A 25636-nucleotide genomic window follows, 5' to 3' on the forward strand; every position below is an offset into this window, starting at 1 on the left:
TTTAGTCAAAGTGACTTGAAAGCCACAAAATAATCGAGTTTACCTGCTTTATTATAATTTGACGTTTCGAAATTACCCTTTAGGTCATTTTATAGACAAGTACATGTGGGCATAGTGCAAGGTTGGAGTGTATGAGTGATGAATGGACAATTGAATTATATACAACTTTTAGCTTACATAGCTTTGTATTTGATTCTTTTATTTTACTTACAAGTTTAATTAATCACATATACGTTCTCTTTCTCATTTTTTTTTTCATAATTGTAATATTTAATTATTTTCATTTTATAATATCATTTACTAGATTATTTTTTCTTCTCTCTTTTAAGATTTTAATATTATTATATTCCTATACTGGTCCGATCTTTTGATAATTATTACAGTCTACATTTTTTCCACTACTACTTATTTACCGACATTATGTGTTATCTTGGATTTTCTTTTTATTTATTATGGCGCCTCTGGCACCCGGAACTGCTTTACAAACTGCGTAAATTCCTACCTGCTACATACTTTCTCATTATTCATTCCTTTCTCATTGATAGATTATTCCAAGTAAACCAGAATGGTTCCTATTCATCACTCTATTCTCAGTCCGCTGGTGTTCCTCAAAGTAGTATCCTCGGTCCCATCCTCTACACCGTCTATACAGCGGACATCCCCAAAAGCCGCCAGAATACCCACCCTCCTACCGCCCTTTCTCTATATTACCAATCATGGGCAAAAACTCATTTTAAAACGCCTATACCCCATCCTAGATTCCAACCATATAATCCCAGATCACCAGTTTGGATTCCGAACATCCCACACCACTATCCAGCAATGTCATCGTGTGGTGGACGTTGTCTCGTCTTCTTTGGATCTCGGAATGTACTGTGCGGGAGTCTTTTTCGATGTAGAACAAGCTTTTGATCGATTCTGGCACCCGGGACTGCTTTACAAACTCCGTAGACTCCTACCTTCTACATACTTTCTCACCATCCGTTCCTTTCTCATCGATAGATTATTCCAAGTAAACCATAATGGTTCCTATTCATCCCTCTATTCTCAGTCTGCTGGTGTTCCTCAACGTAGTATCCTCGGTCTCATCTTCTACACCGTCTATACCGCTGAAATCCCAACTAATCCTTACATTCTCACCACATATGCTGATGGCACATGTGTGCTCGCTGTTAATAATAACCCTTTGATTGCATCTCATACTCTGCAATCCCATAACACAGCCCTCGAAGAATGGTGTAGTTGTAGGATTAAAATAAATCCCATCAAATCAACTATACCCTTGGTCGTAAGACCCTGTAGTCTTTCCTTCTAAAGATACATCCAAACTGCTCCCAACCAAATTAGCCTCTTAAAATATTCAAATTGAAAATAGTTATAAATTTTAAAATTTTTGTTATTAATAATTAATAGAAATAGGTTTAGTAGTAAATTTGTGGAAAAATTTACGACTAACTTAATATAATATTTTTGCAGTTATTTACTGCATGTAACTTGTTTTATTAAGTTAGGTATTATGTACCTTAAAGGTTATAGTATGAAGTCGTATTCCAGCTCACCTGTTAGGTAACTGAGGTCGGCACCCCATGGCCTCAATCCTCAGTCGATCCTTTTTCTTTCGAATCGTTTTCAGAGATCAGAAATGAATTTTCTATTTGTTGCATTGTATAGGAGACATCAGTGTAATTCCATTTACTGAATGAAGCTAGATTAAAACGTTTGTTAACTTCGTGGACTACAATGAAATAAGAAATCGTCTCAATTTATCAAATGATGAAGTATTTGATAAATTGAGACGATTACTTCATGAATTATAAAATAAAAAATTTATAAATAAATAAAATTATATTTTCTGATTTTAATTTATATATATGTATAACTGACCGTATTAATTCAAATGATGAACAAGATGGTCAGAGGTCAAAAGGAAACAAAAAAATAATTAACAGCTATATATTTGTTAAGGTTTCGCTTCACTTTGTAGAGCTTCATGAGGACTGTTTCAGTTTCACTGTTCAGTTTTTCACTTCGAAAAATCTCAACTGAGACGGCCCTGATGAAGTTCTACAAAGTGAGGCGAAACGTCGGCAAATAAATATTTGTTCTCTTTTTTGTGACCGCACCCCTAAACATCTTCATAATTTTTTTTTTTTTGTTTTTGGGTGGAATTGCTGCAGACTTTGCCCATATTAGGACAAATTTAATTCAAATTATTTACTCCATGTTCACTTATTAACAGTGATTTAGCTTTAATCCCCGTTTATATATTGTTTTTTTCAGACTAAATTCTAATTTTAATGTTTCTTCCTGTGGAACAACTTTGATACTAACTATACCATTATTCTAATTTATACTAACTATAAACGTTGTTAACCGACTTCCATCAAGATTTTATATCAAAGCATTACTCTTTAAGTTGATGGCTGGATGGTAATTTATACCGTCTGTCCAACATCGTGTATTTCAATTGTTTATTCTCATTTACATGTCATCCCACGTCAATCCCATTTAATAAGTTATTTCTTTATCCTGATTCTGGTTGGTGTCAATGTACGACTACTACATGCTTAGAACGTAGTTAAAATATTGCGTGTTTAAGTATAAAATTGCATTAATCAGATGCATTTTTAAATTTAAATATTGGAAATTATCAATAGTTAAAATGATACCCAAACCCTAAAAGCCGCCAGAATACCCATCCTCTTACCGCCCTATCTCTCTATTACCAATCATGGGCAAGCGAAACTGTTCTACCGTTCGCTTTGAACAGCCCTGATGAAGCCTTGCAAAGTGGGGCGAAACGTGCGACATTAAAATAGTTTTAAACTATTAGTTCTTTTTTTTTTTCTACCGCAACCCTGACCATCTTCTTATATTTAAATGTATTATAATGCACAGTTGTAAATAGCAATAAATAAATAAATAAAAATTTAAAAAAATTAAAATTCTTCTAAAGATGGGATAAAGCAATCAAATTTACAGTAATTGTTGGATAATAATTACTTGGGTCGTTACCTACAATGTGTAATCTTTAATCCTAATATTCATTCATACTATGTAGTGGGACGTCACTGCACTATTTGTAAATTCACTCACGTTTCTTCATCTATTTATGGTGAGCTCTTTAGTACGACGTTATAATCCAACAAAAAAAAAAGACATACAAACTGCTAATCAATACATACTACTGTTTTTATTAAAATACCTTATTAAATATTTTATTTTGATTGACTATGGACGTTACCAGTATAAATAATTTAAAAATTTTACCAGTTGTATTGTTAGTTGAAGATCATTAAAAAAAAAAGTGTAATTTACCCCTGAAAATGGTAGAAAATTCACAAAAGTTGGAAAAAGAGAATAAATAAAAGTTAATAACTTTTATTTATTTTCTTTTTTCATCTTTAGGATGAACCAAAATATATCTAGTACAAAAAAAAACTTATTTGTTTATACAATTTAAAATGTCACTCACTGATAATGTCAATATAAAAATATTGTCTTTTATAACGATGACAATTTGTTTATAGCCATAATGTTCGTAATATATATTACTGTTATTTAGTATATTTTATTTTTCATATTTTTAAAGTATTAATGATCAGACCAATTTCCTACATCGTCTTATACTATTTAATTCTGAATTATAATTAAAGAAATTTGTTACTTACGTACTGTGAATATTCCTTTATTCTTTTATTAGTATTTAGCATTAAATTAACTCATATTAGTTTTTCTCTTCTGATCTTCTTACAAGATTGTGTAGCTTTCGAGAATATGTCGATAAAGTATAGAGGACCCGGATGGGATGTAGTTGGCTGAGTGGATTGCAGCGCTATCTAGCAGTCAGTTGGTGGAACCCGATCCTTTCTCCTTCCCTTTGGCGGCTTTGAAAATTTAATTTATTATTTATTTAACAATAATTAAACATTAAATTCATTTATATGTTTTGCGTTGATATATTAAGTAGTTTGCTTTTTTTTTTTTTTTTTTTTTTTTTTTTTTTTTTTTTTTTTTTTTTTTTTTGTCAGATAAATTATAGTACAACTGATGTTAGTCGTTAGTTATTACATTAATCTGTCTAATCTATAACTAATATTTTGAGGAGCCCCCTCACCGGATTCTTTAATAATAGGATCATTTTAGAATGGACATTTCACAGCTAATAAATAAACATTACAGGTAACCTTAAAATAGCAAAGGTAGTAAAAGGTAATACCCAATACGATTTTTTCCTTTTTCACATAATAAATCATTCACTAATTAATTATTTTTTTCTGTTTTAGAGGGATCGGAAAAAAAAAAAATATATATATATATATATGTTTTATTATACACTGGATTAGTGGCGTTTTTATTGAATTTATTACATTCCTAATACCTTTAGGGGATTAAAAAAAAATACTTTTGCAAGAAGAAATGATAATTTGTTTGTATATTTATAAAATTGTGATTTTCTAACTAGTTTTTCCAAAGCATTTTTACTGGAATCTCTTCACTTGTGGACCTCTAGTACATCTATCTTTTGTTTTATTTTATTTTGCCTTATCATTTGTTTTATTTTATTTTGTTTTGTATTATTTGGTATACTATTTCTCTGATAAATTATATTTTAACTAGTATAAGTCGTAAGTTATTACTTTAAACTCGTTGATGTATAACTAATATTTTATGCTAGTATTAATAAAAACGCAACTGGAGTAGTGGTATTTTTTATTGAATTCCACGAAAACCCATATGCTTATTCCCTCTCCACAGTCAAAGGATAGTTCTAATTACATTTCTAGGACCTTCAGGGGATTTATAAAAAAAAAAAATTACTTGTGGAATAAAGAAATGGTTAAAAAAAAAAGATTTTTCATTTTTACAAAATTTGGGTTTTCCAACTAGTTTTTCTAAAGGGTTTTTACTAGTCTCAGTTGTAGACCTCTAATAAATCTGTCTTTTGTGGTATGACAATTGTGTATTGAAGCCTTCTATGCGGGAATCGGATCGAATTCTTTTGTTATTTCGACCGTTCATCGGTGACTCCAATTGTCCCCACTTCCTGTGCACTGGTGTAGTCAATATAGTCTTTTAATGCATGTCGCATATACTTATATACCTAGTATATAACGTAAGATCGTATATAACGTCTATAACACTTATTAATTTATATATTAAATTATTATTCTCCACAGTAACTTTTTTTTGTTTAGTAATGTTTAAATTCGTTAATTAAAATGTAATTATATCTTAACCGACGTAAATATGAATTTGTTTTTATATACGGTTGAAGTGAATTTAGGTAATAGAAAATATTTATTGTGGTTTAAAAAAAAGAGGAAGTTATTAAAAACCTAGACTTGTGGAAAGTATGATGAGTTTGTGGAATTTTATAGTTAACACAATAAGTCACTTAAGCATTTATTGCTAGTAGAGTTACTGGAAACAGGTTTTATATAACTTTACACGCAGAAAATAAACCAAATTGTATTATTTTATTTTTTAAAAAATCTTGATACTGAAGGGAAATGAATCTGTAAGTCACTTTTTTTTATACATATTGAGTTCCTTCCTGCATTTGCACACTTTTTATATTCTCCAGTGTATCAAGCTTACCCCGTTCCCAGATGTTTGAAGAGACTCAACTGTACTTTTAGCTTACTTATTACATACTAATAATTGGTTTTACGCAATATATTACCTTATCACTAATCTAAATCCTTAATGTTCTTTTTTATAAAAAAAAATTATTATTTTTAATTGCTTGTTGCAGGTAAGTTCAGTCTATTATTGGATTTCATGGCAGGTGGTACAGAAGTATGTATGTTTTATGAATCATTATGTTTGATTTATTGGCAGTTTTAGAGTAAAAATGATCTAAATTCATTTCAGTTCTCATCATTCACTTTCAGTTAAAAAAACAAAATAATTTAATGATAAACATATACTACATTACTCTACCAAAGAATTTAAAAACAAAAATACATCGTATATAAAAACCATAAAAAGTTTTTTAAAAAAAATTATTTATGTAATTATATTCAATGAACAATCATTGGCGTTTTTTCAAAATTAAAATAAAATTTCTCAAGTAATAAAAGTGATTTATCCAATTAAAATTAATAATTTACAAATATTATTCTTTTTCTTTTAAATCTAGTTTCTTCAATGATTTACACATTGTATTTATTTGGCCGAAATACGTTAAGTATTTTACAAGCTCTAGAATATGTTGTAATCGACATGAATCGTCCTCTAAAACATTTTATTTTTTTAAAGATTAGATTAAAGGAGCTGTTTAGAGAAGACGGCAATAGTAGTACAACTCAGAATTTCATAATGTTCTACATTATAAACATAATCACTTATTCGGACTTAATGCCTCTACCGCACTCCTTATGGATACTCTTTAATAGACCGATATGATAATATGTTAAAGCACTATAACATATAAGATAGTAACAGAACAATAAATGTTGAACATAGAGACGTTACACTTGGATGGTTAGGAGCAAATTATACACTGAGCATTGTTCTCAGACCTTGAGGCCCAATCATAGATTCCAAGCATTCCACCGGTTGGTCCTATCTGAATATCTAACCTAATGTATGTGCCTATACCGAACCTATTTCTGTATTCATGATGAGTGTTTGACTTAAAATTGGGAACAGAAATAAATTAATAGGGTTAATTAAAAAAGTAAACAGGAATAAATAAAATAATGTCATCTATTATATTGAATTATCTAGTCTGACAATTGGAAATGCTTTCCTGGTACAAAATAAGGCAATGTCATTTTTTAATTAAACATTTAAAACTACCTCTATATCCATTTAATGAACTAAAAAGAAAAGTATCAGTTACAACGTTACAGGGACATCACTCCGTCACCAGTTAATTTGCAGTAAAAATTGACATAAGCATACAAGAATATAATAATTCAATAACAACTATTTATTTAAAGTCATTATCTTAACATAATTATTTCCTCAAATTTTATAATTAATTTGGTCTCTTTATTTAGTCTTATGTATATAAAAGTCACAATATTCATTATTGCTGTTTATTGATTTTACAATAAGTAATAAATAAAATTTTATTTATAAGATAAGGAGAAATCTTTTATACATTATAACATTATGTTAACAACACTTGATACATTTCTTGCCTCTATTCAAGAAGATGAAAAGTTTATTAAAATCTTTTATGAAATATATTTACAATAAATCACTACTATATTAAAATTTATACAACATAATTGTATCCAAGTTTTTAACTATTTAAATTTCTAAATGATTTTAATATCTGGAAGATTATTGATTGACCGTGTGTAAAGATGAAAGGAATATGGTCCGGGTGCGGTCAAAAAAGAACAAAAAAATAGTAATGGAAGATTATTGATTGACCGTGTGTAAAGATGAAAGGAATATGGTCCGGGTGCGGTCAAGAAAAACTCAAATAACTAAAAAATCATTTTTTAGTTTTGACTGCCGTCAAAATAGCCCTGAAGAAGCCCTGCTACGTGGGGCGAAACGTTGCCTCATTAAAATAGTATATTTCTACTATTTGAGTTTTTCTTGACCGCACCCGGACCATATTCCTTTCATCGATTTTAATATCTATATAAATTCTTTAATTTAAGTCTTACTATGAATTGTGTTATCAATGTCTTTAGTTATGTATATTGATTCGATTCTGTAATTTTCCCTATTTTGAATGTGAGTTTCATTTTATTTCAGTTATTCATAATTGTGCACCAGTCCTTGTATACTCGATAACGCTTACACCTTTTACTCAAAATTGGAAAAGTAATATATTTTTGTCCAAGTTTTTCAGAAGATTTTACTAGGATTAGCTTAGAAAAATATAATTCTCAATACCTGATTACGATTACTACGCGTATATGTATGTATATTTATATACACCCATACTTACGTTATATACCGTATTTTATGGATGGGGAGCAGCATACTCTGCCACAGACGGCAAAAACCTAAGCATCTGAGTTCAAGTGACTAAGAGGTACTCGACAAGTTGGTGCTATAGAGGAAATGCAGTCGTTCCACTGAGGTTACACTTCCTGTCCATACCGTTATTGGTCTGTTAGTACTGTTCTTGGCGATAAGTCCAGTCTTGGCCGAAGAGGAAGGGATTTATTTTTGCTTATGTTCATGTTAAATAATGTAATCTATGTTGTTTTTTTTATTTACATCTTTTTTTTGTCAATGGTATTGTAATAAAATGATATTTATATCAGATCAAAATTTGATTTTAGTAAAAGTGAATTAATATGTTATAAGTTGTATTTTAATATTTTCACTGTTAGAGAGCTATTGGTTATGATATCTCTCCATCATACAGAAGGTCCTCAGTTCGATCCCCTGCAAAATGCACTTGCTGTTAGCATTTGTGTATTTAATTTTTATTATTAAATAGTTTTATTAATCAGGCATTCAGTTACTTATAAGCTTAATATGCTATATTTGTTTTCATTAATGAGAATAAATACACAAATGAAGGGATACAAATTATATATAAATAGTGGGAAAACTTCACTCTCAGTTAACCGAACCTGGTTTAGGAATAAATTTCTGTTAAATCAAATGTAATATAAAATGACTGATCTTAACAAGCTTTTAGCATTTTAGAAAAATTTTATTAATTTAGATAACTCATTGAATTTTTTAAAAGTTTGTTATTGTGTCCTTAGTGACGTATGGTTTTTATTTAATTGTATTATAATCATTATGTAAGTGAATTAAATAGTGTGGCTCCAGTTCCGAAGTACTACTCCAACATGGCGGGCTTCGTGTTCTGTCATTTATATACATTGTTGCAGGTTATTACCTACAACATAATTTTTATACTTTAATTGGATCATAGCTATTGAACTTATGCTCCCTCAAGAATTTAATAAATCCTTTTTTAGTTAGTTAGGGGCCAAAAGTCAGAAACATGCATAGAATCATGTAATTATTTGTATTTTTTTTTTTTAAATAAGAGAGTATTAATATTCTCAATAGTTACTCCATGGTCAAAAAGAAGTGGAGGGTCCCCAACCAGTTTTCGTGGTGTAGTGGTTATCACATCTGCCTAACACGCAGAAGGTCCCCAGTTCGATCCTGGGCGAAAACATCTGGGTCTTTTTTTTTTTTTTCCTTTTTCTAATTGATACGCTTTTATACTCTGTATTTTAATTATCTAATATTATAAAACTAATTGAATTTTAATTTAAAATATTTATTCAGTTTCATTATCCTTTTTTTTTTTTTTCTTTGTTCGATAAGTAACATTTCCAAATTAACAATTAAAAGGAGGAATAGGGTTTCCATAGGAAAAATAATCAGTAAATATGATTTGATTAAAATTTAAATTAATTCAATATAAAAAAAGATAGAATGAAAAATTAAAAATTAATTTTTAAATTCTTGTGGTACAATCATTTCTTAATGTTTTTTTTTTTTTTTTTTTTTTTTTTTTTTTTTTTTTTTTTTTTTTTTTTAAGAAAACCAATAATCCTAAAAATTCTCTTATTGCTTGAATTTAATGTTGATTAAATGTACTTCAAATTTATTCTACCTGACTCTTCTCTTTAAATGGTTATTTTTTTACAATACTTCACAAAATCAATGACATTTAAGAAGATGTTTAACTTTTTCGGTAAAGTTGACTGTTTGTTGAAGAGTGTGTATTTAAAAGTAGTAATCTATTTAAAATCAGACAGGCTATTCTCTCAGACGCAGTTTTGAAGTTATTTAGTAATAATTAACAAAAGTTGAAAGATTTCGCTGAAAATAACAAATTTCGTTTTAGTTTTAACCTTAAGAAATTTTTAAAGTAAAAAAATGAAAATTTTAGTTTCTATTCAATTTATAGAATCAAAATTTTATTTGTAAAAATTAAACACACAAAAAAAATTGTTATTGACTTGTACTTCAGTATTCCAAAAAAATTGTTATTTGTGTATCGTAATCATCTGAACGTTTTTTCGACGGACCTAGTGATTGCTACTCTTTCTTGGGATACTGGCTAGGTTCATTCAATGTAGAAAAATATATATATCTTTTAATAAAATAAATTTTAAATATCAAACTATATAAAAAATAATTACTTCCAACGCTAAAAAAGGTGAGCTTTTTATATTACCCTCCTATTAATTACTTAAAACTTCCAGAAATAATAAAGCCAAAAAAATTGCAATGTAAAGGGGGTAACACTACCAATGATCAATCCTTTTTTTCTCTCAAACGTTCGGTAACGAGCGGTACCAATACAAAGAGGTCCGTTGGATGAATGCAATCGAGTAGTCAATTTTTTAACAAAACCTTAACAACTTTCACCACTTCCAGAGACTAAGTTCGCTCAAAAAAATTCTGTAAATCTCTGCTTTTATCGGCAAAGACTTTGGCTGTATGACGCATTAGTTTGAACTAAATCAGCGAGGAACCTAATAACCTCTTAGCAACGGCAGGATGTGAGGTCATGAGTGTGAAACTAATTTAGTCCTATCTGGATCTTATCGTCTCCTACTGCTGTGGTATTCCGAAATCTTGTCTTTTAGAGGGTTTCTTACAAGTATACCAGCCACATATCCGAAAAATAAAAAACACCCTTTTACGGGTGATTCTAAAATAACGGTAATTTTATTGTAGGTTTGCTTTACATTGATGTTAGTTATAATACGTCCTTGGGAAACATTTCTTTCTGATAGATATGATAAATGATATTGTATTTCACGTACATGTACATCACTTCAATTCTCATTACCATAGCTGTCTCAGAGCAATTTTTTATATTCAAATACATTTTAACTTTCTATTCATTTCTCTATCGAGAAAAAAAAACTTTACTGTATTCAGTTCTTGATTGATACCTTACCAAAATTATTTCATTTTTTTTTTTTTTATTATTGTTTTAGAACAGACTGTAAGATATTTCAAAATACTCGTATATGCTAGGAAAAAAATCTTCCAACTACAATATTGCTTCCTCACGGTTTTTATGTATTTTTTTCTTTACTTGTTACTTTATATTTTCCCCCATGAAAATTATTTTTATGAAAATTTCTATTTGGTAGGTAATTACCTATATTTCAAGTTTAATGATTCGTTATTTCAGGAGAACACCTATGGAACGATCCCTTGTTAAAATATAGGTGTATGTGGATATAATATATGAAGCTTTTTTTTCGCATGCCGAAGGGAAATTATTTGTCAGATATTTGATTAAATTGTTATTAGACCCATTGTACATTATTTCCCATCTTTCCACCAAATTGTGACGAGCCGTTTTCGAATTAAAGGCGGGACGAGCAAAATACCTTTAAGCTGGCATAAGCGAAATTATTGAATGGTATCTGATAAAGTCGATAGAGAACCAACTGGAGACAAAAAATTTTTTGGAGAATTCACCACGTCGTTTGAAACGTCTTCTGCATCTTGTAAATTACTTGAACTATATCGGCTGTTTTTGATTTATACTACTTTTCCCGCCCTCTTTAAATATGTTAATATACATCTCAACTTTTTAGCCCTTATTGCTATTTTAATTATAGAAGTGATAAAAATACTGATTGTGGAAAATGGTTACTGTTAGAATGAAGACCGATACTCAGATAACCGAGAATATTTTTAAATCCGATCATACAAAATTTGAAGTGGATGAAAGTACTGAGAAAATGAAGAGAAGCCTTCGAGTGCTTTGTGCGTTTCGTTTTAATCTTGCAGATAAATGCCAAATAATGACGAAACAATATATCTATTTCTTACGAATCAGAAGAAACATTTTAAAAGATATTCATTGTTCAGTATTTCATTTAAAAGTAAGCGTCAGACGGACTGATAGTGTTGGGTTCTTTGTGATTGAAGTCAATCTGGCTTTTGAAAGAGGAATGTCATTCCTATTGACCATGTTATGTATGCTTTATACTGTTCTTAAGAACCTACATCAGTATTTTTTAACGATTGTAAATATTGACTGTGCAAGAACCGATACATTTTAAATTTCGTGTTATAGATGAGTTAAATTAATATTGATTTTTTATTCATTCGTTCACTCCTGATTAACCGTCTCTCTCGCTTAATCGGTCATGACCCTGTCCTGACTAGGTTAGGTAAGTGAGGGTTTCTACTGTATGTTGAATTGTTATGAATGTTTTTTCTGCCTTTAGATCGCCGCTCCGGAAGAAGAATGACACGACTGCAATTTTTTGGGGTATTCACTTTATTATCTTGGCCGGCTCAAAAATAAATTTTCTAGTTGTAAAACGATATAATTACATTTACAAAATTCGCACCTCCGTTACAATAATGACCCAGTTGTCAATTGCTTTTAAGAAAGGAAAGTGTGCAATACTTTGTAACGATTTCGACTCAACAGCTTTTATGGCGAGATTGAAACTTACGTGCTACATCTTAAGTGTTCTTCGTGTTAATTCAAACCGATAAATATTTATTCCATTTCACGTTACGATCTAAATGCTCTTTTTTTCATTGTCGTACCTAAAAGATGAATAATTTTTCTATCATTACGACTCCTAAGTTTTGAAATGTTACAGGAGGATTTACTTTCACAAAACAAATTAATCTCTGCAAAATCTGTTATGACAGTCTTAAAAAATTTTATTATCAGTTTTTCTATAATTTTTGTTTAAAAAATTTGTTTTTTTAAGTTCTTTTATACTTTTCATACTATTTTGTTAATTTTGTTCAAATAAACTTTTTCATTACGTTATATTTTTAATTGTTTTCCTCACGCCATATTATATTAGATATTACGCCAGAAATGTAAAATTTGTGACATATTTGTGATATATGTGAACATTTTTGTTATGTATTTATATATTTTTTATCTTATGAATTGAAATGCCTTAAAAGATGTGATAGTAACAATGTCTATAAACCACTATAATAGAAGAATGAAACCGAATATAGGCTATTCTAATGAAAACAAATTAGAACAATTGTTCTTTTGCTTGTCTTGGAAAATTTCAATTTTTGCTGTTTTGTCATACTTCTGGAGCTTTTTTTTTTTTTAAGGATATAAGGCTTCATTTTTGCGTTTATATATATTTGAAGTTTTTTAATATGACGATATTATTTTATTTCAAAAGAAATTAAATCCTATCTGTTGTATTGATACTTGTTTTTCGTCCAAGTTGAGTATATCAGTTTTATTTTCGTTTTGCCTTAGATAACTCGCCAACGTAACATCCTGGAATGAAATAAAAGAAATTATGATGTCATGTATTTTTGCGCAAAACGTTTTAACCAAACGGTAGCCCTTCGTAATTAAGGATAAAATTTTTTTGTTCAAATCTTGAATTTTCTTCATTTTATAGGAGAAAATTACAAATCTATATTTTCAACTGAAATTTTACTTATCTCTATTAAATTAATAATAATTTTCGAAAATAACTTTAAGAAATTGGATGCATTGCAATTGAAAAATATTCTCTTCTTTTAACCTTATTTATTCTAAGTAATTTATCCAGTCATAAAATATATGATTGTAAAAAGCTGTAATGAATGAGTTTATTCAGACATGGTGTAAATATGTTATATTACACTTAACTATGTTATATTACTTCTTATTCAATTTATTGAACTATAATAGTTTTTACGATTTATTACAAAATATTATACATGTGTATTTATTGGATATTAGGAGTTAGGACTATTGTCATATGAAAAGTCAGGCACCCTGAAGATGGAGAAACTCCGAACCATTGCATTCATTCGTTCCTTCTGCTTTAATGCAGTAAAACCTCAACGTTATTTATCCACGCTTGTATTTGTTTTATTATTTTAATACTTGATTATTAGTGTTAGACATTTTTTGGCTTTAAAAATTGAAATATTAATTGTACTAGTTCTATTATCGTTCCTAATGTTTGTTAATGTATCGGGGTTTAATTCAAAACTATAATGTGAATCAGGGAAAATCCTGATGGATAATTTTCGTTTTTTATCAAAATACTGATATTGGAGTATTTTAGAAATGTTTTATTTATTTTAGTGCTTCAAATTACTAAGAATTATTTATTATCACAATAATATATTTTGCCTATTTTTTGTATAGTAGACAATTCAACTATCTTTTAAGTGATTATGTATTTTTTTTTATAAAATATATAATTAATTTTAGTTAAGTAATAAAAGTACTATTCTCCATAACTTGTTTTCCTACTTTTTCTCGGACATTCACTAATTATAAAATGTTGAAAGCCTTCCTAGTCAAAATTAGAAAAAAAATTTATTTTGCACATATTAATGCAATGTTAGTTGATGTTCCTGTAGCTGTACATAATATTATTTCATATTATAGTTTATTGCTATAATGTGCTCAAAATACTTAAAAATATTGTTAGAAATTCTTAAATTTAATGGACCAAGGCAAAAAAAAAGAAAGAACTCTTGTAAAAATACATATTTTTTTATTTATTGATATTTAAAATTGTATTAAAAAATACCGATACATATATATAAATAATATATAGGCACAACAAGTAAATTTGATGTGTTATATTACAATGACATGAGGCAGTCTTGTGGAGATTGTACCCATTGATAGAACTCCAATAACGTTTCTAAAGAAGAAAACAGCGATGTCATCTTCTTATGATTGTCTATGAGGATCATCAGGTAATAGTGAAGCTATAGCGTGAAACAAATGGATTTGAATGGTTAATTTTGGAATTATCACAATCCATTCCAATCAAAGGATGTGGAATTGTAAGGATTAGATACGAGAGGAATTCGATGGTTTAGCCCCTGAGGTCAATTCGTAAAAATATACAAATTTAATATTATAAAAATAATATAAAAAAATATTATAAAAATATTGAATCGAAATCAAATGTACTTTTAAAATTGTAAAATTTAATCTCTTTGCCTTGCAAAGAGTGTGTGTTCTATGGTATTACGGTTCCTAAACTAGATAGCTTATGCTAACCCATCATCTATTCATTTACAATGTAATAAACGTAGATTTAGATGTATCAGAGAGAAAGGGAGGCTTAAATGTCAAAAGGAAGATTGTTCCCTTTCTTAATTCATTAATTTGAAAGTAGATGACACTTTTTTGTTTTAATTCAGTATGTAAATATGCAAAAAAAAGTCTTCATCTCCAAATCTGACCCCGTGGCATTTGCCATCTTGCCACCTGTTGTTGGTGAGAAATTCCGTGTTTGTGAGGACGTACTGGTATCTTCTGCGGAGATAGCGACCTTTTGTAACGGTGATAGGAGCTAGTGCTGCCCCCATTCCTCAGACCTGCGGGCCATCTGTCGATCGGATCTGAACCTTTGGCTTGTGTTCTCGGTTTCAATAGCATATTCTACTCTCAATCTTGTGTGTATATTAGTTGGATTTACCCTTCAGGATATAGACACCTTGCAACGGATCTGCTCGGTGAAGGTGATTCTAATTAGCACTCCATTAAAACCTTACTCGTGTTATATCTGGTGTAAAATGACTATTAACTATCAAGGTTCCATTAGCGAACTCAATATTTACTGACTGTCCTTGGCTCTTTCTTAAATCTCCAATGCTTTGGCGGCTTGACATTTTCTCCGTGTCTGATATAGAAGGGATAATCGATTTAATCGATACTTTTGACTTTACATCTAATAGATAACAAACTTTTTCCTATATTTTATCGAAGTCATGAAAAAAAAAATGTTCAAGTACATAGGTCATTATAGTAAAGTATAGTTTCTTTATTATTTGTACCATTACTTTTTTATTGTATTATTATTATTTTTTTTTATAGCACCTTATTTAATTTCTTGAAAATCATCATCATTTATATAGGGTACATAATTAACTATATTATAACTAAATATAAGTGTATCTAGAAAAATTTGATGAAATTTATACTAGATCCAGTTTAAAGTAATCTCCAACTTTCCTCCTAACTGGAAACAAATCGTTTTCTAAATAAAGTTGTGCCGAGAGTTATTATTTAATGTAAACTCTAAATTATAATATTATAATTAATATAAACGTATAAATAAATAATATTCTTATTACAGAAAGTAGGTATTTTATAGCTGGTACTCGGCCCCTTAATTGTTTCCTTACAAAATAGAACCATTACAGCCCGGGTGGGAAATGGAAAAAGGGGTAACTTGAAGGGCATTCTCCTAGGGGGAAAACTTTATTACTTTATGCTTATTCTAATCTAATCAGACACATTTTTTTATCTTACAATGCATAGGCCTAACGAGTAAACAAGTAATAATATTTAATAATGGAATAGGATTTTTGTTTTGTTTCATCGCTTTGGTTCTTTTATCTTTTTTTTTTATGATATTTTTCCTTCTTTATATACTCAATTAAATTTTTTTGTTTATCCCATTTTTTTTTCTCTTTCTTCCTTTTCTATCCTTTCCCCTTTCTTTTTTTCTTTTCTGTTTTTTTCATATTTTCTCTATCTATCCATTGTGACTTTAATAGATTAATTGATGAAAATATTAATAACTATACAAATAGATTTAAAAAATTACCAAATTATTTTAAAATAAATACATAATAAATATTAAAAATATATAATAAAATAACAATTAAAATATAAAAACCTCCCAGAACTGCATTAGTTTTGTTTTTTAATTAGTATTAGTTATAATATTGTTTTTTTTTTTTTTTAAATAACAAAAATATTCTAACCCGAGCCCACCAATTTACACAAACATGAGGATGTAAGTTGGTTGGTAAGTGGAAGTTTTGTGAATAGAATCGTTATGAAAAAAACTTACTAAATACGTCCATTTTGATCCTTAGATAACTAGACTATGAGTATTAATGTGAAGAGGTACCCCTCAAAAAGATGTATTTCTCATACTCAGCCAAACTGAAAGCCCACAGTTAACGAAGTGCTATAATGTTCTCTATTTTTTTGCTCGTGGCCTGTCTCCAGTGCCTCATTAATAATTCGAGCATTGACAGCGAAATAATTGGTAAGGCCTTGAATGTTGTTTCACATTAGCCGACCTCTGTGTCATGGACCGGTTCTAGACGATATTTGTACATGTCTGGTGTAATTTTGGTTTGGTATATACCGTTCGTTAACGAGGCATTCAAGTCTCCTTAGTTTGGCGATTATTTGTTCTTTTGATCAAGCAAGGTGTAAAAACGTTTCTCATCGACTTATGTCTTTTTATCTCTTTGTTTAAAGTTTCATTTTTTTCGTACAAATGGTTTTAATATAAAATATTAAGAAATTGTTTGCCCCAATAACAAGTCTTAAGGTTAGGAATCATTTGAGTACATAAAAAGCTATGAAGAGAAGATGATTGGGGGTGCGGTCAGAAAATAAAACAAATAAGTTGAAAAAGCTTATTTAATAGTGCAAACGTTTTTCAGGATTTCTAGCCTTCGTCAGGGCTACTAGTAGATCGGAAATGTAGGCCGAAACGTTGGCACTATTAAATGAGTTTTTCAGTTTGGGCCCATTTTAAGACTTTGGGTGGACCCCAGGAGGGTTCCAGAATTCACAGGATTTGATTCACTGCTCCAGTGTAATAGAAAATAATTTACTGCCCAGGCGGATTCAAACTCGGGTCCTTGGACTTATTAGCCACGCGCCTTATCCCGTGCCTACCCGCGCTCCAAAATAACTTTTTTAACAATCGAAATTCAACTTCGTTCTAGAATTTTTATCTGAACCTTTTTAATTTAATTGCCCACACATATAATATATTTATAAATATATAATTGTCCTTTATTAACATTATTGTGTAGTGTTATATTCAGACATTAGTAATAGAAAAAGTAGAACACATTCACACCATATAACACGCAAATATAGAATTTTAAAACACCCAGTCTTAAACTAGGGTTAATTATCAATTCCGAAGCTTTGGAAAATTCTTTAATTTATTAAAACCAGGAGAACACAAATATTATCTGTTGGGAGTTTGAAACAAAACTAACTCAGCACAGACGTGTGGATGCTTGCCCAAACGCTCTTTGACTTGTACCAACCCGTCTAAATTACCCATTGGAACGCTTGCGGAGGCCCGAATTTAATATAGTTCATATCAGGCAAGATTATAGCAGCACCTTAACATGCAAATTATTTTACAAAGTAATGTTTGTTACTGTATTGGTTTAATTTTGGATTTTGACTATTTCTACTGCTTATACTTTTAACTTTTAAAGTGTTTCAATTTCATTTTATTCTGGTTTTCTATTCGCACTACTTTTTCGAGTTTTCTCAGCTATACATTCTATATAATAAATAGTAATGAAAATCTTTTATTTATTTTTTATCGCCGTCTCTTTATGCCTGTATTATGAATAATGTCAATTTATCACATTAGCATACGTTTCTTGAATCCCCTTGATCGATACAAGATGAAAGTGAGGTTTTGAAAATGACGTTTTGATAGCTCCAAGCTAATCGATTGTTCTATTGTAAATTGTCTAAAGAATCAGTACAATCTATTCTATAGTTGAGGAACTAACAACAGTTTTTCATATTCCCATGTTTTTGACTAATTATATACTTAGTGATTGTTAGGGACGGCTTTTGTTTTTAATGTTAATTGCAATTACATTAAAAATGCGGGTTGAGGTTGTGTAATGAACGTATCTGCATTTTTCTTCTTATAAAGAAATCTTGCTATCTCAATCAAGATCATACTGAAATTAGAATCTTTATCCATTTATAGCTGAAGACTGAGCCATCTCCAGGTGACTGAGTCATCAACTCCAGCAATGGATGACTTTTTTTTTTGGATTCCAGGCCCCTTCCGCTATTGTTTGATCCTGCGATTACGATAAATATCGGCGCCACTGGAGTCCTTGCAAAAATGAAAAAGAAAAGATGGCCGTTCCCAAATAAGGTCCTGGGACAGGAATATCCTTCTCAGAAGTCGATTTGTTTTTACTATTATTGCGTGTCTCGATCCACGTCCGCATTCCCTCCACATTGAAGACTGTCTTCATCCGGAGTGTTCATCTTTTTCTAGGATAAATATGCTTCAAAAATCAAACTTTAGCCTAATCTGTCCTTAGCATTTTTTTTAATTATTATTGTTTTGGCTACATAATACAGCTTAGTGAGATTGTAGTAGGATCATACCATTACTATACTTATGGATTTGACACAGTTAAATGCGGATGGTATAATTGTGAAAAGATCGTGGTATATTACCGAGATATTTCCACTCATTATTGAATTATATGATTGTAAAGGTATGACAAATCTGCTAAAACACACTAAACAAAGTTTAAAATTCCTGTTGAAGCTTTAGCTAGAGATGTGGAGTAGGTATACATTTTAGAGCATACCCTATGCCCTTTCATGTGACATGCCACACTATATAGGTCAGGAAGAGATAATATTTTAAAATTCTTAAATTCATTCCTTGAAAAAGTGCTGTTGCAAATCACAGGACAAAATATAAATGTGGAATGGAAATGGTATTGTTTTTTTTTTAAATAAATACTAAAGTTCCCCTCCCATAAATTCAACCCATCATTGGTATTCCTTTTCACAGCAAAGCTAATATGAACGTTTTCATGAAAATAAACATAGCTCAGACCTAAATAATGATTCAATTAATAAGCCAGAAGATCTTTGTGCAAGCTTATGCTTCCATTAAAAGTTTTTCACCTATATTTTTTATGGCGTTTAGGAAAGAACGCATGGTATTGATAGACAATAATTTATCCAAAAATATATACTGATTCACCATAATCTTCATGGGCTGAACAAGCGAAGTGTACAGTGACAATATTTTCTGCTACTCTCTCAAAAATTACACTGGGATTTGAATTTGATTTTCTAACTGTTTTTGCAAACGTAAACAAGCTGCCATCGCAAAACTCTCAACTCTGTAGGAAAGGACATGATAATGTCCTGTGGCATAAAAATGGAACTTCGCTACCTCTAAAAAAATCTTCATTATTTAAGCAGAGGTTTAAGAAGTATATTGTTTTTTTATTAGGCAGCAGATACGTCTGAAAAAAAAATCTTTTGGTGAATTAGTTTTTCGAAAATCTGTTAGTATTATTATATTAATTACAGCTAATGTGTGATGCTTTAGGGAATGAGAAATTAACGTCAAATATTATGAAGTCGTATAAATTCTCAAAAATAAATGAATAAAAAAGCCACAAAAACATATAATCATAAATGTTTTGAAACTGGATCCGTGACATAATTTTGATCGTTATGGGCCTCTACAATAGTTTTCTATTCAAGTAGCCACTCAGTTATCCCCTAGTGGCCGAATTCCAGATCCGCGACCGGTGACAGTTAGAGCTAGTACGAATAAGGAAAGAAAGCGGACAGATGTGATCCTGGAGAGGTCCTTGGAGAACTCCAGTCCTGATCTTCCACTCGGCCCGTCCTGATCCTGCCGCCGCGATCCTTTCCTTATCCAGCCGTCGGCACTTCAGGATGTTACGCTGCTTCTGGTCGACAGTAGTCTTCGCTCTGTCTTCTCCATGTTTAACGGTCTATCCTGTGTTCCAGGTTAGTCTTTTAATTCGTATAATTGATATCTCATATTAATTATATTACACTTTATGCTTGCATTTATCTTGTGTATACATAGACCTGAGGTCTTCTGGTGAACCTGATCTAGATAGCATTCCGCTGTGAACTGTGTGTCGGAAAGAACATTTCCATTTTTCTCATTAATAAAAAGAAAAACCTCCACATTAAAAATTGTTAATAATTAAAGATTGTTTTAATTAATCAACAATGATACAGGTCAAAACATGAACATTTTTTGATTATGCGATTCCACGCATCGAATGATAACCAAAATCTTTATTTTATACTTTCGATGTATGACATGAAATAATAACTAATAGTAATTTAAAGGCAATAACTCTCTCCTCAAATTCTAAAATCATATTTTTACCACTAACTGATTTTTGTGTGATTGAGCATACGTTGTTTGGTCATAACAGTTCGAACTATGCTTAAAAATTTATTTTATTTCAAAGTTTTTACTTTTATATTATTTAGATAAAATTGTTGATTAGAAACTAACGTTAGAAAGATGTATTTTGTTGTAGCAACATGTTATGTTTCTTTTCACCAAAGAAAAAAAAGTCTTTCACTTTTACCATGACGCCTCTTTACTATTGTATATTAGAACAAACTTGGTTTGGGTTAAATTGATTTTGCTTTTATAAATTTTTCTAAAATGGATTAACATTACACAGAAAGTAAATTTTTATTAAAAACATTGCATCGCATGTTTAAATTTAATGCGTATAATTTTAGTTTTTTCTCATTAAGAATCAGGTCTCCGATCATAAAGTATTATTTATGATACATGCTCGGTCAAAATTTAATTCGGAATATCAACAAAGTTTGTATTGGAAAGAAATATACGAATTTTAACAATATGTGGAATAGAATTTCTATCAATTAAGCCAAAATGTTATAATTAATTGTAAATAGTTGGTATTTCTTATTGTTATTTTACAGTTCTATAAGGTCTTACAAATTCTGAGTGATATTCAATGTTTTAGAATTTTACATGCTGAGGAATACAATTATCAAAATTACTGTTGATTATGAATATTTAAAATAGTGGATCCGAAAATTTTTTTTTATTTTATAAGCATCAGCATAGCCCTAGGTGCAAATAAAAATTTTAATATTACTTTTTAAGACCTTTACATGGTGTAGAATAATCCTAACCAGTATCAATTTATCTAAGACCATATCGGATCACATCTGTCGACACGAATCTTGAGTCTGATTTCTACACGTCAAAATTGAGTCAAATTTCGTTTGCTTTCCCATAATTAATAAAATAATAAAAATAGTTTTACCAGATGAAGTTTGCTCGTGTAGGAACTAGAACAATATTTCGGATTTTAAGCGAAATGTTTGTACTTTTAGGTCATTCGTATTTTAAAAAAACATGCGATGTTTATATATCCGCCTATAAATTTATTATCTTTAAAAAAAAACTGTAATAGCGAAATTAATTTAACCCAAAATGCTCAGTGGATTGTATTAGTGAACAAAAACAAGTGTAGCTTACTTTATTAGTGCCGACGTATCGGCCTAATGATCAGGTTTCACTGCATGGATTTTTCGCTACGATATATATATATATTGTAGCGAAAAATCCACACGCAGTCAACTTTGATTTAGGCCGATACGTCGACGTAAATAAAATAACTTTCATTAATTTGTGTTAATTATTACTCCACTGACCGCACCCTTTTCTCCCCACATTGAATCTCAACGGTCAACAATAAAAAAATCATCAGGAATAGGTTGGTTAAAAAAAAAAATCATTGTAATCATTTATTTATTTTTAATATGAAACATTACGACATAAAATTGTTACATAAAAATCAATCTTCCTACCGTTAGTTTTAAATCAATAATTTTTATCTTGATAATATCAACATAAAAATTTGATAAAATAAAATTTTTAACTTTATAGTTTGGAACGTTATAATGTAAGTAGGAAAACTCAATTACTACTAGTTAATGGTAAAAGGATGATTTTAGAATTTGATAGATGAGTTATGTCCCTTAAATGAATTTGGTTTGTTAGTTTATATGTCCCCTTCGAAATTGTTATGAGTTAATAAGTGAGGAACTCCTATTCTCAAAATTTGGTTAAATTTAGCAAAACAGCAAACGTTTTACAAGATAAAGGTTAAAACAGTAATATGCATATTTAAATAAATTTAAACACACTTTCCATTTTTATATCTTTACCATGTTCATTTCGTTTATAGTTTTGTGAGTGTAGGATGCAATGATAAAGAAAGCCAGTTATTGTGCCTTTGTACAGTTTGGATTACCCTTGTCGTCTTTATATAGTTAATGATTTTTTTTTATTTGGTTATGATTAATAATAAGGATAGCAACAATTAATCTTTTCGTTTAAATGAGATTTTACAATTAATAATTAGATAGTAATTCAGGGTTGAATGGTTTTCTGATGTTCATTTTACCATTTCATTCTTGTGCCACGAAAATGGATGTTATTTGACAATCATGCACATTTACATACACATGAAATTTCTTTTTTGTACTGGATCTTCAGTGTGAAAAAGTGATTTGTTACCTTTCACAACAATTATTTTGATGGTCGAAATTGATCGTGCATATTCTAATTAAATATACATATTTATATAAAATTATATCACATAAAATAATATAATTGTTAAACTTTATTATCGAACGAACTTTATAGATATTATTATTCGTAGAAAAATTATAATTTAAAATGTAAACTGACCGTAAGAAAAACCTTCCTTTGAGACCTATTAACAAGGATTGCATACTACTTACGAAACCAAGAGAAATTTCCTGAACTAACATGGAACGTTAAAATGGTCTCTGACCTCAAAGAGTATGTTGACATAATCCAAGAAAATTGACATCTGCTGACATTTTGTAAAGTATTAGTAATATCGGTACAAATTTATTAAAAATATATATATATATTTATCTCTTTTCTTAGTGACAATGTGTTGAAATTTCAACCCATGTTAGTTATTGCATTTGACTTTTAATTGTCTGATAAGGTGGATATAGTTAGTTGTTTATGTAGCGAATCTATATGTTACACGAGATATACGAGTATTTTTTCTTCTCTCGAAATCCAATCCTTCTTATGATAATAAATGTAATGAACTACAAAATAATTTTATTATTATCTCTATTATTTGTAGTTTTTTAAATATAAAGATAAATAATTATTTATAAAAAGTTACCTTGAGGGATACCGTGAATATCCCTACGCAGCCTTTGCTAAGTTAATTAAACCTGCTGTATGTGTTTGAGTCGAATGGCTCATTAGACACCAATATGATAAATATGGTCGATAGCATACTAAGCTTCCAACTATAGCACAGTTGGGATTTGTTAAATTCTTCCTAAATTTAGTAAAACTCGTTGAATAGGTTATGACGTTTTCATCTCAAATATTGACTATTTCCGTTTATTTACTGTCGTATTTTCCTAGAAAATTATTGGTTTTTGCACTATATTAAAGATCATCGGATGAGTGTGATATGTGTTGTATTATATATATGTTTCATAGCCATGTATAGTGATGATAGATATATATTTTTCTGAGTACATCTGGATACCTCCAGCAGACCCCTTTTGATCCTGGAATTGTGTAAATATATTTTGTTTGACCTAGAACAATCAAAGAAGATATCAATCAAAATTTAAGTATGTCCACATATTTTATTCGTTGTTTTTAAATTTATTTATTGATATGTTTTATTATATTCAAATAAATACAAGTAAATTTGATGTTAATTTTACAATGGCATGATACAGTCATGTCGACAACCTATTGAATGAACTCCATTTGCATTTCTAGAGAAGATGTCTAGGAGGATTATCAAGTAATGAAGGTGAAGGAGGCAGGTTTGAAACAAGTGGGTTTGGATGGTTAAGAAGTTTATCATGAAAGGATTGGTATTTGGTTTTGGCCAAATCTCTAACATATTGAACTTTGAGGTCCTGATGGATGACTTGATTCTTGACAAAGAAGTAATGAGAATTTAACGAAAGATTTTTGATTGTAAGGATTGGATACTGGAGGAATTCAATGGTGTAGGTGAGGCTGTATAGCTCAATTCTATTCTATTCTGTCTTCAAGTCCAGACAGCCATATAAACGAATCTTTTCTGATTTGTTGGACGGTTAGATCATTTGTCTAGTAAGCATTGTAATCGGCGAGCAATTTCCTGTCTTTTCAGTCTTAGGATTCCAAGTACAGTTTGTCTAGATGTTTTCGAAGGGAATGTATCTGTTCGACAGGTATAAGTGACGTATTTTAAGTTTTTTGAACACCTCTACAGCCCCTTCAGATTGTTTTTTTAGAATTAGAGGGTTGAAAATTAATATATGAATTGAGGTGATGTTAAAGAAGATCATTTGGAGTCTCAAGTTCTTTCTCCCACTTCTCTAGCTTTTCGCTTTTTTTTTCAAAATTGATTTTGAGAGTTGAAAATTTGCATGTTTTCCAAACCCAGATGAAAAAAAATTGTTTTAGCACTATTACTTAATCAAGCATATATTCTAATAACATCGTTAAATAGCATGGATACCCTTACTTTAGCAAATAGCACATTCAATAGTAAATTCAGCACTTAGGGGTCGTACCCTCAAAATTTATAGTGATTGTTCAGTATTTAGCATAATTTCCTTCAAAACGTACATTGTATTCCCCAAACCAAAATATTCTCTTTCTGCATATATTTATATATATTTAATATGCTAATAAACTTGATTTAAAATTAGTTGCAGACAAATACTACAAAATTTGTATTAATCCTTTGTTTCTATTTGTATTATATGTAATCCATTATTATTGTACATACATAAAGACCTATACGTAAGTAACGGAATATAAATTTGACTAATATCACCTTAATTTCTACTTGACAAATGTAACAATCAATTTTTCTATAAAATGTAATGACATTGACCTTTTAGTTAGAATCTATGGTTAAAATTATTTAATTTTTGTATGATATTTTTTTTTCAAAAATAAATATATAACCCTATTTTATTAGTATTTATATATAATATACACATATATATTTAATTATGTACCATTTTCACTCAACAATGTTTCGGCTTTTATATCATTTTTCAAGTTGTTACTGTCTAGAAATAACCAGTGCATCA

The 25636-nt window shown here is 29.6% G+C and overlaps 1 protein-coding gene and 1 non-coding gene across 4 annotated transcripts in view; both read left to right on the forward strand.

Moving 5' to 3' along the window:
* The window catches only part of C3G (C3G guanyl-nucleotide exchange factor), a 151045-nt gene that overhangs the window by 80275 nt on the left and 45134 nt on the right, over positions 1 to 25636 (forward strand). The window contains exon 1 of one of the 3 annotated variants that reach the window (XM_067051101.1): positions 20351 to 20470. The exons of the other annotated variants lie outside the window; for them this stretch is intronic. Coding sequence (XP_066907202.1) covers positions 20443 to 20470 — 28 coding nt within the window. The 5' untranslated portion in view covers positions 20351 to 20442. Of the gene's footprint in view, positions 1 to 20350; positions 20471 to 25636 lie in introns of those variants that run through there. 3 annotated transcript variants of the gene reach the window in all.
* On the forward strand, positions 9049 to 9121 carry TRNAV-AAC (transfer RNA valine (anticodon AAC)). Its single transcript has one exon. It is a non-coding gene; the product is annotated as a tRNA-Val (tRNA).

This window comes from Halyomorpha halys, unplaced genomic scaffold (assembly GCF_000696795.3).
Source record: "Halyomorpha halys isolate HHAL.00 unplaced genomic scaffold, Hhal_1.1 Scaffold207.1, whole genome shotgun sequence".
Lineage (NCBI taxonomy): Eukaryota > Metazoa > Arthropoda > Insecta > Hemiptera > Pentatomidae > Halyomorpha > Halyomorpha halys.